Genomic DNA, 16,430 nt, shown 5'->3' with positions numbered 1-16,430 from the left:
TGCATCTCAAAGGCAGAAGCTTTAAAAGGTTTAAAGCAACATCATGCATTAACATTTCAACATTACCTAAAACAGAGTAAGTACTTAACTTATTCAATGTTAAGTGCTCCATAGAAACCACTCAAGTCATCCTTAACAGTACATTAAGTTAATCGTTTGGTATATGACAGCATATTACTTGTGAAGTCTTTGTCTACTTCCTTAAGAGCTAAGAAGTTGTTCCCAAAAGGAACAGGGAAAGGTTGTTATATGACAAGTGGATTCAGCTTGTCAGATAAAAACAAAAGACAAGAAAACCCCACGAAAACCAAAACACACACCACACCACTCCCCACCCTCCCCAAATACCGCATCATATTTATATATGAAGTCACTAGTACTTGTTACTAGACGGTACGGTTTGCATTAATGCCATCAGTACAGTATGAGGAGCCAAAGAAAAAGCAGCCCAGCTGTAAAGGGTTAACATTACAGGTTTTGATAGGAAAATCCTGTTAGGCAAGAATAAGGCATTATGCTGGGCTATGACACTAGGAAAACTCTTGTGAACAGTAAAAGATTCTGTCTTGAGCTCACACATGCTTTAGAAAGGTTTTCCTGTATGTGGAACAAGACTGTATTTAACCAGTCTCTTCAGCACATCCTGTCACCCCATTAACATCCTGAATACATATACAGGCAAGTACATAGGCAGCCAGGTGCTTCCATCCTGGTTCCAGTCTTTGCTAAATGTCTACAATATAGACAAACAGAGGGACAAAAGCTAGATCATGGTTTCTTTTTATTTTAAGATGTCACTATTAACACACATTAGTCAAGCTACCCTAAGTAATTCCCTAGACACCTAGGGAATCTAAAATCCTCTAAGATTTTATTAGCTCAAGAGACCACCATTAAAAGCTTTGATTTTAGTGTTTATGTAATAAAAGTCTAACAAGGCTGACATTCTGCTTTCACCCTGTCAGACTAATGTGCGCTTTAGTGACAATATCCATTTACAAATCAATAATACATCATACATCATCCCCGGTTTTACCTCTGGAAAGTGCTAAATGGAGTCAATGAACCGTCTATTTACAACTTCAAATCCTAATATATTTACAATAGAAACCAAAGTATTTAAAACCATTAAATATAGTGTTTAACTCTGCTATATTAGTTTACATGAACACAGCTTACCTCTGGCATCATATTTCCAATGCTAATATTTCTGCCAGTAATTTAAGATTTTTTAAAAAATTGCTATTCCTGGAGGGAAAAAATAAAAGCTTAAAAACCAACCCAAAACCTCCAGGCATTTCAGAGCCCTGAGGAACTACCCACCCTAGACAGTCTTCAGGTAGAAGTACTGCAGTGTTCAAGAGAGACTTCCAAACTCCAGGCAAGCCTTTAAAACCTAATGCATATGTAAAACAGTAAGAGTCAGTAATCCATTGAACAGGTTTACTGGAGTCACTGCTACTACTCAGTTTTTACTAATCCGTAGTCAAGAAGGAAACTGCTGCTTTGCTGTTTCTCCGTCCATTACATTCCCTCCACCCACAGAAAGTGTTTTGTGCACCATAGTCCAGAAGAGCTAAGTAGGCATCGTCTTCTCTTCTTTGCTGAAAGGCTGAACTGAGCCAGGCTTTACCCATGACAGGCCAGAAACATGCATGCTTTTGCAGTGCTGATCTTCTGGCTTCTTCTAGGTAGAAGAAAGTTGCAGTCAGAATTATTAGATACCCTAAACCCTCCTAAGTCCCTCCCCATCCATTTTACCTTTGGCAAATACAAGCATAAAAGAGGCTAGCAGTGTTTCCTCTTCTCAAAGAGGAACAGTAAAATGGCTATTGGTTTAATTTCTGTGAATGCATCTGGCATCTGTAGAACCACGCTGACATTTCAGGAGAGTTTTAATGGCTTGGTTCATGTACTGCTACCCCATCATACCATAAAGATTAAAAGATACTCTTTGAATAGTGCCTTTTGCTTGAAGGCCGTGGCCCAGCACCACTGCACTGCTATTTGCCAAATTTCTCAGTTCCACAGAAAGAAGCGTCAATCCAAATCAAAACATTTCTGTCTAATCCTGACGTTTTAACTGTGGCATACTACCTTGTGATGCTGGGCGTACTGTGGAGGAGTACTCCACCCCACTGAAGGCTTCTGAACACTAATTAACATAGCAAAGTAGCAACTGATACCTTTGCTATATCATGGAGTTTCCTTGGATGGTCCTTCCCTTCCCTAAGCACTTATCACAGTTAAATGCTTGAACAGTAACTATTTCTACCCAACACAATGCAATGAACATTTGAGACTGACTGTTGCAATTTAGAAGACAAAAAAAAAGCTTCGAGTTGAGGGAGAAAGGTGCAACTTCAAGCATCTGTAGACTTAAAGGAGTTTAAGAAGATTAGTAAATTAGATACCTACTCTAGCAGGTCAAAGAAACAGAATAGCTTGCAGGTTTTTTGCATACCAGGAACTAGCCCTGCCTCCACACTGCCATAGGCTCATCAGATCATCTGGTATGCCAACTATATCAAACCTGGAATGATGCATCAAGTTCTAGAAAGGGATAATTACGTGAGTAGACTTTGTCATACTACGGGAAGCCTTTTGCCTGATAAAGGAAATCAAGTCAGCAAGAAAACTGAACCTGTGCTGCTTCTGTCCCTCCCCACAAAAGGTGACACTGCATGATAGAATTGCCACAACACATCAGACAACAGCAAACAACAGGGATCAGTTAGGCTTGACCCTGGCAGAGTAGCACCTGCCTATTACATGCTGCACACAGGACATCATCTAGCAGAAGCCATGTGCTCAGCAGGGAACTGGGACATCACAGCCTTTCCTACACTACAGTTCTAGAATGCCCTAGTTGTTTCCCAAGGCACAGGAATTACAAGGGTAATAAACAAGGATTCAGGGTTGCAGAAGAAAGGAAAGACAGGATACACGATTAGGGACAAGAACATGAGTTAAAGCTTGCAGTGAGGAAAACTTTGGACTGACAAAGTTTTGAAAAAGTTTGGACTGACCAAAAAAAAAAATTATTTTTTTATTTACAAAAAAAAAAAGCAGCAAACCACACCACAGCTCTAGTGTAAGGAGCCCAAGTCAGTAACTAAAACATTTAGAGCGCATTTCCTTGTCAGTCCAAAGATACCAGCCACCATTTCAGAATTCCTAGGCACTGCAAGTGGATTGACTTGTCATGCCACTCAGTGCAGACTCTGAAGTGCTGTGTGCCAGCTCTTGTCAAGTGCAAAGAAATAATGAAAAAAAAACAAACCCCAAACAAACAGGAAAAAAAAACCACACACCACAAAACCCCTCAAAACCAAAAGTGTTGCTCAGGTGAAAGCTATTTGATCCAACACATTCTTGCTGTATCAGTAGGAGTGCTTTGTGACAGAAGTACCTCTAAGCATCCTTCGATTAGCTGTCTTATCAGAAATCAGTAGCGTTAGAGATGTGAGCAAGGTACTCACTCTGCTTGTGCTGCTTCAAAAAGTTTGGAATGAGAAGAAAGCCCTGAAGCTTTGATTCAGTAATGAAAGATCTCTCAACAGAAGAGAACAAAGTTGGGGACTGTCAGGTTATACGGAAGTAGTAATAGCCATGACAGGTGCATGACAAGGTAATAGGCAGTCTGCAAATCTCTTCTTTCCCCTTCTTCCCTAAACAAAAAAATCTGCCAAGTGTGCCAACAATTGTACTAACAAAGCGTTCTAGCTGGCTAAATGATTAATTGCTTAACACACTAAAGTTAGAACAGTGACTTAACTTAGTTGTGAGACCAAATCAGTTTCAGCACACCTGCTGATCCAAAAGAGGGGTGGAATAAGGTCTGTCTAGTACATGTTCATCACAAAAAACCTTTTTTCCCTTATCAGGCAATAAACCCTTATAGCGAGAATCTGGACTTTGCACATACCTTCTGAGTCAACATCTTCTCTCTAGCTTCATCATGTATAGCTGGATTCCATGGAGAAAAACTATGGAGAAAGTATAGTTATCTCTTACTTTGCATTTTTGCAAACTACAGCATAGACAGAGCAGAAAGCAACAATTTTCCTTGGCTTAGTTTGTTGAATTTCAAGCAGACTACAAGTCTGAGTTTTCAGTGTTAAAACATACAGTTACAAACTAAATTCACACTGTCATGGATCTTTTCAACAAGGAATATTTAGGTTTTCATTTTAGTTTGCAATGAGAATTTAGCAATTCAGCCAGCATTATGTGAAACACTACTCATATTCACTATGGAGCTAACTGTTCCATCCACCATGCAGTCAAGCTTAAATGCATTTAAAAAGCATGGCCAAAGCTACAGTCATGCAAATTGAGTTCAAGAAAGCCCAAAAGCAATATTTACTCCATGGTTATCTCTACTTGAGGGAGGTGGGGTGGTTTGGGGGCTTTTGTTTGTTTGTTTTGGGGGTTTGTTGAGTTTTTTTTAAGTCTTGGTTGCTTAGTGAAAAACCAGTAAAAACAAGTGTCTGATTGTATTTAAGATTCACTCAATACTAAATAGAAGGAGATGAGGGTAGGAATATTCGAAGTATTGCTATAAATGTAAGAAAAACCAGGTCAGTCTTTGGCAGAGAAAGGCCTCAAATCAACAACTATACCAAAACTTGCTCTTGAAACATTAGGACATGGTGAATTTGCTCATGGTACTTACATGATTGCATAGGGATCCTCTATTTTAGGCTGATCAAATAAATGACTACTGCATAGTTTGACACTGTCCACCACTTTACTTTTGAACAGCTGAATATCTTTTTCATACCTGCAAGAGAGAAGTAAGTAATGTTAAGTAACTGCATGGAGGCACAGGTTTGCTCTAGAAGCACAGACTTGGTAAAGCCTCAACTTAGTTCCTAGTGCAACCAGCTCTAGAGGTAGAGACCAGGAACTGATAAACAGTTTTACAAATCTCTTGTTTCTGCAAGCCTATGCAAAAAATCCCTTAAGAGACCATGTCTATATGCATGGAAGATACTTACAGCACTGCAGCCTCAGGGTTCAGAGGACTAGTTGTATCAATCTTGTAGAAGACTCTGCGAGCGTACATTAATACTTGCCATATGTGATTATGATTTCTCCTAAAAAGAACAAAACATGATGAAGAAAGGAACAAACTTCTTTCAAATTACACATCAATGTTACCACTAACCTCCATTTTGCAAATGCTCTTTTCACATCCAGTTCACCAGATAAAGGATCTACTAGGGGATGGAAGACAGGCAGATCGAAAACCAAGCGCTGCATTAGAAAAAACAAAATTCATTATGACAACTTCAATCCTAATGTTAAAACCATTGTATGAAGGTCAGTCAGATGTTGCTTCCAAATACTAATTAATTGTTACTGTATTAAAAGAAAGCAACCTGAAGTGACTTATACCAGCTGTGAAACTGTAACCAACACAGCCATGTTACATGCAGGGTCTTGTCCTCTCTCACATGCTTATCACCAAATCAGGAAACTAATCCAGCTAACTGCACAAGCACTAGTGCCAACACAGGTAATAATGTCAGATAAGATCAGATTAAAGGAGTTTTTCTGGTTTAGCTATTTGTGACCAAAAGCTTTTTACATACTTCAGCTACAATCAGCATTTTTTTTTAACCCTACACATTTTTAAGTAAACAGTGCAGTGACACCATGGTGTCTTCAGTTCTGTACAGCTAGTTTCCTCTGGTGTTCGTGCATTCTTCCAAAAAGAAAACTTAGTTTCAACAGGAAGGTTTTAAAGCCCTATGCTAGCAAAAGAATGATGGCTGTATGAGAGATACTAAAGTCTAATCTTTGAAAGAAACTGTTTCCTACTAGTTCTGTCCTTCTAAAGATGATAGCTTTACATAAAACTTGGCACCAAGCAGACAGCTTCCTGACACAGCAACTCATTCTCAGCTATAGCAGTTACATACACCTGTCCCCTAGTCCTCCTCTTAAAGAGACTTGGCCAAGAGGGCCAGCTGCTCTGCTCTGGAGAGTCAGATTGCCACAAGATTTTTTTTTTTTTTAAATTTATTTTTTAATTGATGTCATAACTTGGATACTTTTCCCTAAAGAGAAAAAGAGAAAGCAGCGATGGAAGGTACTACCACACTATCTCCCTCTCCCTTTGTTTCACCAACTTGCTCCTCAAGTCCTTTTAGTTCTCTGTTTCAATGTAACTTAGACAGACAAGAAATCCTGTAGTACTACAGAAAGCACAGCACAGGTGCCTGGATTTTATGTTCCATTATATCACTACTCAGAATCTGGACACTTTTTTAAGCATATCAGCTTCCTTGCCAAGGAAGTAGCAGATAAAGAGTTGAGGTAAAGAACTGGTTAATTACTTAATACTCTAATGCATCTAACCTCAGGAAGTTCACTCTACACCAGCCTTGGTAATCAAAGTAACATGATTCCTCCACAGATGTTAGGAAATATGTACAAGACATTGCAAATGAGCACAGCTAACTGAACAAAACTAGTTCAAGGAAATGAGAAGCTAAATGGTATATTAGCTTTAACAAAAAGTCATACTTAAAACACCAGAAAACAAGAAAAACCCAAAGACACACACAACCACTTACCGGGCAGTCTCCATCTGGGTAATTATCAGGAATATAGACAGTAAATTTAAACACGCCATCCTGGTAGAGCCCATGTCTTATGAATATTACACCAAACCACACTGCAAGTGAGAAAGTTTGCTTGAGTGAAAGAATTTTAAAAAAAAATATATATATATTTATATAAACACTTTAAAAGTTAAGTTTAAACTTACTTAATGCTGATCGGTAAGATGGCTGCACGTAGACACCTGGCAATTTCTGCTTTACAACCAAGGTACTGCAATTAGAATCAGTATTTAGAACAGCTCCACAACTACACTAAATCTACAGCAAGCTGGCAACAGTAAACCCAGAGTGTACTACCAATTGCTTAACAGGGGGCTTCTTCACAAGCTTACAATCAATTCCCAAGGGCAGATTGCTCACAGAAGGAGGTGGCAGAAAACCAGTGAAACAATATTCTTTCACTCTTGCTTTTCCTACTCCTCCATTTAAAGAGTTACTAACAGGAAACATTACTTCTCCTGATAAAACTGTAAGTAGAGAAGTAGAAATAAATTATTCCCCAAGCAGATGCATTTAATGCATGTCAGTACTGAAATATCCACTGATCTACTGAATCCCCAGTTTCAAAGTAAAGGAGAAGAAAAGAAATGCAGTTAAGTAATTTTGAATGCAGATTTGCAGTCAATTGTAGTTAATTCTGAAATGTGACTGAAGCTTTAACTTCAATTTAAACAAGTAGTTTTCCAGTTTTAGATGAGACTATGCTGCAGGTCAAACAGAAATTACACTGCCAACTGACAAAACAAAGTGACAGAGAATAAAAAGGACAGTCAAGAAGCAGGGTATATTAGAGATCTGGATCGAGTGATTCCAGGCATCTCATTAACAGGATGGACCAAGTCATTTTCCCAGACTTGCACTTATTTGCTATTTCACTTCTTGTGATGATAATCCAGTCATGATCTTCGGTCATCGGTGACCAGTGCATTATGAAAAGGGTTTCTCCCTTTGCCTTTTAGGAAAGTCCATTTGATAATCAACAGTACTACTGGGGCAAAATGTGCTATTTTTACTATTTTTCAAATCAATGAACACAAGAAGTTGCTAGTAAGTTTAACCAACTGTAGTTGTATGGTATGCAGATTCTACTGAACACTATAAATGATAAACCAAATTATTTACTTCATATGTTTTCCAGTTACTTGGCATATAGGCCCATTAAATTGAACTCCACATGCTTGCACAAATAAACAATAATCTTAAAGCAAAATATTAACAGTTTTCCACTTATGATTTCCATAATATTCATTATTATTTCCCTAATAATTAATTTGTTAAACTAGAGGAGTTTACATTATGATATCAATATACTTTTGCATGCTGCAGAAGAAAAACATCTTTCTTGAATTAAGTAGTCAGGGTCAGTTCCCTGGAAAAAAAAAAAGATTAACGTTTTGAGAGTTCTCACTTTCCATTTAATGGTTAAATGCAAGAACTGAGACTTAATGTTGCATAAGGACTCCAGGGATTTCATTCCAAAAGGCACTACATACTTGAGAATCCAGTATGTCTACTACAGAGGAAGTCCCTTCAGCTTTGTAGCACAAAACAGTTTATGTAACTTTACATAACTACAAAGTTTTGCAAACCAATAGAGATTTGTATGCTCCCAGAGCAGTCTACATATCACTAGATTGGATCAAATGCAACTGATCCAAAGAAAGCTATGTAAATCGCACTAACTCCTCCCTCATAAATTTCATGGTAAATATCACTGAAAGACAGGAAAGAATATAGTCTTCCTAATATCCATTTAATAAGCCATATCAGGCAGCGCTCAAATGTTCCATGTAACAACTGAAGGAAGCTTCCTTCTCCATTAGACAGTACCATACTTTCATAACCATCTTCCCACTAGACATCTGCTTGCTTCTATTTTAATACTTGTTTCAAAAATTCAGTATTTCTGACCAAAAAGCTACTAGGATAACTAGTCAGGATGCCTAAACTCAAAATGTGTTTACTTGGAGACTGAGAAATATAACAATTCAGAGAATCACATCTAAACATACCCCTTAAAATCTCATCTCATTTTCCTCTCCCCTGCTACCTCAAGAAATTGAGACTGCTGCTCCAGAAAAAGAATTTTGTGAAACTTAAGTTTTACTGCCTTCTTCAAGGACTAAGGCAAAGACACCATGCAAGAACTAGATCCCTACATGTTTTTTTCCCACTGAAGCATAAGCCCAGTGACCTAAAAAAAGAAAAAAAAAGAAAACCTACAATTCTGCAAGGAGGGAATACTCCAAATAAAAAGGCCCATAAGAAGCATGTGTTCCGTTTGTTGACTGGGATGACGCGGCAGGTGAAGCAGGCTTGGTTATTGGCACAGCATTCTTCGGAATAGAAGGCAACTGTTTCTTTGTAGAGGCTCGTAGAGGACTGGTTCGCAGCTCTCCACTCAAAGTTTTCTCTTCGGCTTCAGGTCTCTGTTCGATTAAAAAGAGAACCATGAGATTACAGGCCCTATTTCATAAACATTTAACATATGAACACATTTTAGCACAGGTTTAAACCCAACCTTGTTAATTACAAGTTTGGCTAATGAAACCTATCTTGGGTTTCGGTGTTCTATTGCTTGGGGGTGGGGGTGGTGTCTCTTTGGGTTTTGTTTTTAAATAGACTTTTATTCAGTCAAACCTAGCCCACAAGTACAAAAGTAATCAATGCTGGATAGGAAATCTGCAGATTAGGACAAATGCTTAAGGAGGCTTACATTTATTTAGAAACTGGAACCAGATAGTATGTAACATCAGCTTAGAAGTCAATCTATTTCTAGCACACAGTGCATCAAGATAAATCATTTCCACTGAGAAGCACCCTCACATTCTAGACTTCAAAAAGTCTTTAGAAGTAGTGTAGTAAAGCTGAGATGAAATAAGAACTTTCTACAGAAAACTTCATGTATTTCACTTTCTGCCTGTGCTTAAGACACCAACATCCCACACGGAGCTGATCATATAGCCCATTCCCACTGTGGGAGAATCACCGTTTGACAGTGATATCAAGCCCAGTTTAAATAGTTTTGCTATAGCAACCTTTTATGCCTATGCTGTCTTTTATTAAAAAAGAAAAAAAACAAACAAAAAACTTTTCTACTTAATTGGTCACTGCTACACTGCTAGAGCAGACTGTATTATGTACAGACCTCAAAATCATTCTATAGATTGCCAAGACAAAACTGCAGGCTACTGACTTGCGATTGGGCTAGTTGTGGTGACTAAAGGTATGATTTAGGCTAATGTTTCAAAGAGCTTGAGACTTGGACTAGTAACAATACCTACGTCACAGGCATCATCATCAAAGTTATATAATTTGCCCTAGCACTGAACACCTGAGAAGCAATTAACCCTAGAATGATCATGCTTTTATACACACAATCTAAAGTAGCAATAGCATTATGGAGGTGCAGTTTTGTCCACGCTTGCTCCAATACCTGGCTAAGGTCTATATAAGACAGTAAACAAATGTCCTAAGAACCAAGTGTTTCAACCATTTGAACAAGTTTGTTTCATCCTTCCTACTTAAAGATGCTTCAGATAAGAAAAGTCAACAAATTCTGGAGTAGACTCCATCCACAGTCACATTCCAGTTAATGCAGCTCAAAGCTAGCTTACACTTTCATTGAAGACGATCACAACCCTTGGGATAAAACACACACTCCAACTGTATTTGTAGATCATCTGATGGTCTTTTCCAGAACCGCTACTGTCCCTCAATGTATGTTAACACCTTACGGCATCCGTTCATTAAATATCTACCTTGCGCACAGAACTTGTAGACATGCTCCAGAAAGGGTTCATAACGTGTATTCCAAATAAAGTACTGCAACTTCTCAGTGTCTTCAGAGTGTCCTCAGGCCTCTCTGGTTTATACCCTAAAAATACACAGAATGAATATGCATTCTAACAGATAAACAGGACTCAATATATAAATAGGATTCAGATCTAATTCTGCAGCCAGCTTTACATTTCTGTAACTTCAGAAGAAAACTTCTTGTAGTTACGACTGACAATAGTTAAAACTGCCAAAGCTCTATTATTTATTAAAGTCCAGGACAGTAATACAGTTGTCTATGAAATAATTTTTGCTTGTGAACCCCTGCCTTCTTTCTGCTAGAAAGACACTCTAGATTCTGCATTCCATGTTTTGTCTTGCCAACTGGAAAAAAAGACCATCTATTGGCTCAGCACACTCAAGAAAGATCTTCTACACATGCAAATATTAAAAAGTTATCACTTCACCATTCAAGTCCAGCACCGGGCAGTACTACAATGGCTTACTCTTGTAGTTATGGTTAAGTGCTGCCGCTCGCATACACTGCTGACTTTGCATGTTTCTGAAGCACTCCAGTTTGAAAAAAAATCTCTGCCATTCCCGGTGAAACAGATGATCCTCCCATTGAGTTTGGATCATGTATGCGTCATTTTGTTTTCATCTGCGTTGGAACACCACCAGGAATAGACAAAGCCACAGAATACAGAAGTTTTTCTGTAGCTTATTTAATGGTTTCATTATGAGCACTAAGGCTTAGTGCTCTTTAGATTAGCAGTTCAATAACAAGGACTTCAGCAGTATTTGGAGTTTCAGTGTGTCACCTACTGTATACATCCTTAGTTTTGTCCCCCCCCCCCGCCCCAAATTCTTGCTATTGTTTGTGCAAGAACTCTCATCTACAGCACCTCTTGTCTGGTATAGCCTGTTTCCTCCACTCTTTTTTTTTTTTTTCCCCTCCAGTTCTCCCAGTTTCCCTTCCCCTCCCCACCCCATTTCTGGCTACATTAACTAAGGTTTTGAGGCAATTCATGTTACTCAATTTCTTTAATAGGAAGTTGTACAACATTGACCAAGGCAACTCATAGGATGTCAGAGAAATAGAGAGAATGGCACAGGCTTCTATTGTGGCCAACACTAAGTTTCTCTACAGTAAGGAAGGCACCACCTGTTCACCCATTGCTTTGATTAGTTTATAGAGAAAATGGTAACATTACGATCAAAAATCTTCTTAAAAGGAAAATAAATGCCAATCTCATCAAAAGAAAAAAAAAAGTAAGCCAGACAGTTTATCCAAAGGAAGTCTAGCAATGGTCAATTTTTAAAAGAAACATTGATATCAAATCACAGGTATCCTTCTAAACTATGTAACAGCCAAGCATTCAAAAAAATGCAAGCACCATTCAGAAAAGTGATGAAAATTAGTTTCCCCATCCCAAAATAATCTCAAACATTCCAGTACACATGATTTCTCCAGATATTTTTCCTCTTCAGCAGCAAGAGTGTCTCTCATCATTCTGAGCCACTGAAAACAGAAAGTCAAAGCATGGCTACTGCACTGGGGCATGCCCTGTGATAGCAGTGAGATGTTTTCACTTATTCCCATCTCCTGTCTGCAAAGCAGGGCCATGCCAAAGGGCTATGCCACCAGCCTTTTCTCTTCCATGAAACAGCCAAACAACTAAGACAGCAAGACACTAGGCTAGGAAGGTCCAAGACATTTCCTCGGGAAACTTCAGCATAACCAGAGGGAGGAGGAACTCATGCACAAAGAGAGCACCTGAGTGCTATGGCTTTGACAAGAGAGAAAAGTGCTGGAAGCTGAGGTACAGGTTGGAAGACAATTAGCTGGAATCTGGAGTGATTATGGGGTTTGGGTGGGATTTTTTTCTTTCTTTGTTTGGTTTGGGCTGGTGGTTTTTTTTTAAGACTAGGTAATATAAATTGCATTATTCTGGAACCAGAGATATGAGATACAGGAGTTGAACAGGACAAAGAATGAGGTATGTACATAAAAAACAGCCTAACCTATCACCAGTGAAACAGGGAACTGATCTAGAAGCTTGATAACTGGTGCTAGATGGAGTTCAGTCACTGACTCCATGTTTCAGAAAGCAGCTATGCATCTCAGTACACTTCCAGCTTTGTTGAAAAGCTTTTCATTATGGAAATGCCCGTTTACAGGCTATTAAGAATGGTTTATATTTCCAAATAAAACTTTATTTTAGCTCTAGTTAAACTACAGAGATTCTTCTGCATGGAGATCTTTTATCCTGTTGCCTGCCAGTAATAAGTGATGCATGGTGTTGTCGGAAACTTATTGTTAAACTGTCTCCAGTCTCATTCACCTGTTGAAATATTATTTATGGTGGAGAACTAATAACCTCAGAGTATCAGCTTCCCAGAGGAGGATCATTTAAAAAGCCTGTCAAGGTTTTTTAGAGTTTGTTTATTTCAAGTCACACTCAATCCTTCTAGCTATGCTACATGGGAGTGGAGAATGATTTCAGTACAGGAAACTTATCTGCAACTGCTTATGCTCTCCAGTGCCTTCACCTCACAATTTACTACCCCACATCAATCACAAGAATAATTTTTAAAAAATTAAAAAAAAAAAAATCAAGTAACAGCACATTTAAGTTAGACTGTTTATCCTACTTCTCACTACACAGAAGGTCTGCAGCAGACAAGGAGAGCTAAGTCCCAATATCATTAAGTGGAATTTCTAGGCAGTTTAGTCATTCAATCTTACACGGGGCTACAGTATCTACTACAAGGTACCTACCATTACAGCAGCTTACGGTGCTGTAACTACTGAAACCACCAGCTTCCCAAAAGAACCCAATACACTCTCCTCATTTTACGAAAAGGGAATAAATACACTCAAGATCATCACCCTGTCTCCTTTTATGTTGTCATCATTCAGAGTGCCTCACTCAAGAGGTTTGTGTGCTGCTCAGTAATATGTTCTATTAATTTCTACTACTTCAAGAATAGAAAGTAACAGCAACCCTTCTAAGCAGTCCTCCTCCCATGGGCTTTTTATAGATACCTTTTTCTCTAGTGTTTTTCTTCTAGTACAACAGCAATTAAGAAAACCCACAACACAAACTCGTGAAGAAACACTATTTCAAATGCTGCGTCTTGGAAAGGCCTTCTAACTTCTACACAGCGCTGCATTACTAAGGTTCCATCACACCTGGGCCAAGAAAGCCACCTACCACCAAGCATAACCTTATGTTGATATTCACCAGCACTGAGGTGCACAACACATGACAGCAGTCAGAGCAAGTGCAAACTCATGCAGTACTTCATCACTCTAAAATACTTCAAAACCCCCAAAGTTATCACTAATGAAAACCAAAATTTTAGTACATTGCTTCTGCACCTTTTCCTTCTCTACACTAAGTAGTCTCATTAATGATTACTTTTATTATTTACACCTACTGTCATATCATGTATCACACTTTTTCCCTGTCATCAGCAGAGTCATTAAGTTAAATACAACACCAAAGCAATTCAACAGAAACTTCATCTGCCTGGAACAGAGCACTTTTCTAAATATTTTCTGGAAACATAAACAATTCCTCAAGAAGAAAACAAACCTTCAAACATATATTTATAATGTATATGAATTTATATATCTTTTTGTATGCAGTTTGTTCCCCACGCAAAGGGGAATAGAACCACTCCTGCACCCAAGAATAAACACAATTGATTAGGCAGAGCACTAGAGAACAACAATATTACACGTTTGTCCAGCAACTCTAACAGCCAATTCACACCAGAACTGATTTCTTCTCATCAAACCTATACGTGATCTCCTTAGGACCCAAGGACCTCACTAGCCCACACCTTAACCTACTGGACAACAAGGCAGCCGCTGAAGGAATGCTGGCAGTGAGCAGGAACAATGACCAGTCAAGCCTGTTTGCCAACTCTTCCTCCACAGATGGATGACACTTTTCATACCAACACCTGCTGCTATGACTTCAATCCTCTAACACACTTCTCAGGGAAAGCATAATCTACACCAACGAAACCAGCTCTTATACAACAGCTAACAGTTTAAAAGGCACAAGGGGATGACCTGCTAAGTTTCACAGCACAGCTAGGTTTTTTCCAGAGGGGGCTGTCAGCCGAAGGAGAACTGGTGGGTCACAGAAGGAAAAAAAAAATAGTTCTGCGAAGTCCTGAGTGGGGCAAAGCCTGCCCTGTCAGTCCCCGGCGGTATTTCACATCGAGGCCAGGGCTGTGCTTGGCACTGCAGAGCGACGCCGTTTGGCAGGGCGTGGAGAGAGGCCCGCCGGGCCCCAGCCCCGCTGGCAGCCGCCCCAGGGCCCGGAGCAGCCGCCGCGATCCCTGGCGCTCGCCCCCGCCGCGCAGTCCCCGGAGGAAAGGGGTCGCGGAGCGCCTCACACGGCGGGGGCGCCGGGCCGGTTCCCCCGTGAGGGACAGGGCTGTCCGGCCGGCACCCTGCGCGGCGGCGACAGCTCCTCACGGGGAGAACGGGCGGACACCGCCCGCGCCGGCCCAGCCCGCTCCGACGACAGGTGACGGCCCCGCGGGGCGCAGACAGGCGACCCGCCGCCGAAGCCTCCCCTCAGCGCGGCCGGGGCTGTCCGCCGCCCTCCTGTGCCGGCGGGGACTGTCTCCCCGCGACCACCGCTGGCGTTACGCCCGGGAAGGCAGAGCTGGGCCGGGCCCACCAGCGCCGTCGTGCCGCCGCACTCAGGCGCTCGCTCACCCGCGCCAAGGCTCCCGCCGCTCCACTTCACGCGCGGCCCAGGCCCCGCCGCCGCCGCCGCTCCCCCTCTACCCCCGCCACTGCCCCATTTAAAGCCCGCCCCTCGTTATCGCACATCCGGACCCGGCCTTCCCCTCTGCCAATCGCCGTCCGGTTCTTCCGGGAAGGCTCCGCGGGGCGGGACAGCGGTGGCGAAGCCAGCCAATCACAGCCTCCGCCCTCTTCGTGATGCAATAAGGCGGACTCTTCTCCTGTCACGGCGCGGGGCGGGCAGCCGCCGAGGCTTCCTCCCTGGGGACGGGGACTGGCCCGAGTGCCTGTCCGTCTCGGGGCGGGCGGACCAATGGGGCAGTGGTGACGCACCTGTCACTCTCTCCGCAGGAGGGAAGCGCCGGGGCTGGAGCTTAGAGAAACGAATCTCTCTCATTGGCCGGCGGTGGGGAGCGGGGAGGCGTGCGATTGGCCGGCGGGCCGGGGCCGGGAGAGGGGGCGGGCATTAGCTGGCGGCGTGCGGGCGGGCCGCAGCCCGCCGGGGGGCGGCGGGAGCAGCGCGGAGTGGGCCCGGCCTGGGCCCGGCGGGCCCGAGCGGCCGCGCGGGGAGGGGCGGCGCTGCTGCAGAACCGCCCCCGGGCCCCGAGGCGGGACGGCGGCTCGGCCGTCACCGTCACGGCGCGGACCCTGTCAGCCGCGGCGGCGCCTGCCCGTCGCTGTCCCTCTGTCCGGGCAGAAACTGCCGCGGCTGTGCGGCGCAGAGGGAGAGGCCAGGCTGCCGGGCGGTCGTCGCCTGACCTGAAACAGAGCTGAAAAAGGCAGACGGGAGAGCGCGGCGTAGTGGCCGTAATCCGTAGCAGCCGCAATCCGTAGCAGCCGTCAGGACCGCTCCCCGGCGAAGCGGTGAGGGTGAGCTTCCCCGCCCTACGGCGCATCGGCCCCCCGGGACGGCCGCAGCGGCGGCACAGGCGGTGCGGGGCTGCCCGGGCGGCAGCGCGCGTGGGGCGGGAGCGCTTCCATGCGGGAGCGGGGGCTGCGCCTGCCGGAGCCACCGGGGAAAGCTGCGGGAGGAGAACAGTCCGAGCAGCCGGCAGGCCCGCGTCCGAGCAGCAGCCGGCTCCGGCCCTCTCAAATAACCGCGTGGATAGCGATGCACGTACGAGCCGAGAACGCCAGCCTCGTGCTAGTGATGACTTCATCAGTCACGGACTTTGCCACTTGTTTTTAGCAGGCTTCTAGAAAGTGACGTTTTACAGAGCACAGTTTAGCTGGATTTTTTTCCT

At 42.6% G+C, this 16,430-nt stretch overlaps 1 protein-coding gene across 2 annotated transcripts; it reads right to left on the bottom strand.

The window, feature by feature from the left end:
• Positions 1-755: 755 nt before the first annotated feature.
• Positions 756-15,237, bottom strand: AKTIP (AKT interacting protein). Of its 2 annotated transcripts, none has more exons than XM_075510618.1 (10): positions 15,157-15,237; positions 10,397-10,512; positions 8,859-9,064; positions 6,782-6,846; positions 6,588-6,688; positions 5,174-5,262; positions 5,004-5,102; positions 4,679-4,786; positions 3,929-3,989; positions 756-1,687 (listed from the first exon to the last, which is right to left on the bottom strand). In XM_075510618.1, the coding sequence occupies exons 2-10, from the start codon at positions 10,436-10,438 to the stop codon at positions 1,577-1,579; spliced, it is 882 nt and encodes a 293-aa protein (XP_075366733.1). In that variant the 5' UTR covers positions 10,439-10,512; positions 15,157-15,237; the 3' UTR covers positions 756-1,576. The 2 variants fall into 2 exon arrangements, with proteins under 2 accessions (XP_075366733.1, XP_075366734.1); XM_075510619.1 differs by having other exon boundaries at positions 756-1,684.
• Between the last annotated feature and the right edge of the window lie 1,193 nt (positions 15,238-16,430).

The sequence above is a fragment of the Mycteria americana genome, chromosome 8, assembly GCF_035582795.1.
Source record: "Mycteria americana isolate JAX WOST 10 ecotype Jacksonville Zoo and Gardens chromosome 8, USCA_MyAme_1.0, whole genome shotgun sequence".
Lineage (NCBI taxonomy): Eukaryota > Metazoa > Chordata > Aves > Ciconiiformes > Ciconiidae > Mycteria > Mycteria americana.
The sequence above is the reverse complement of the archived record's forward strand: the minus strand, read 5'-3'. Positions and strand labels throughout refer to the sequence as shown.

What these genes read in the sequence shown, in the direction of transcription:
- AKTIP (XM_075510618.1), bottom strand. Translation starts at nt 10,438, where the DNA reads ATGAACCCTTTCTGGAGCATGTCTACAAGTTCTGTGCGCAAG. An exon ending in CTACAAGTTCTGTGCGCAAG is followed by an intron (nt 9,065 to 10,396) that starts GTAGATATTTAA and finishes TTAATCGAACAG; the next exon opens with AGACCTGAAGCCGAAGAGAA. An exon ending in ATCTTACCGATCAGCATTAA is followed by an intron (nt 6,689 to 6,781) that starts GTAAGTTTAAAC and finishes TCTCACTTGCAG; the next exon opens with TGTGGTTTGGTGTAATATTC.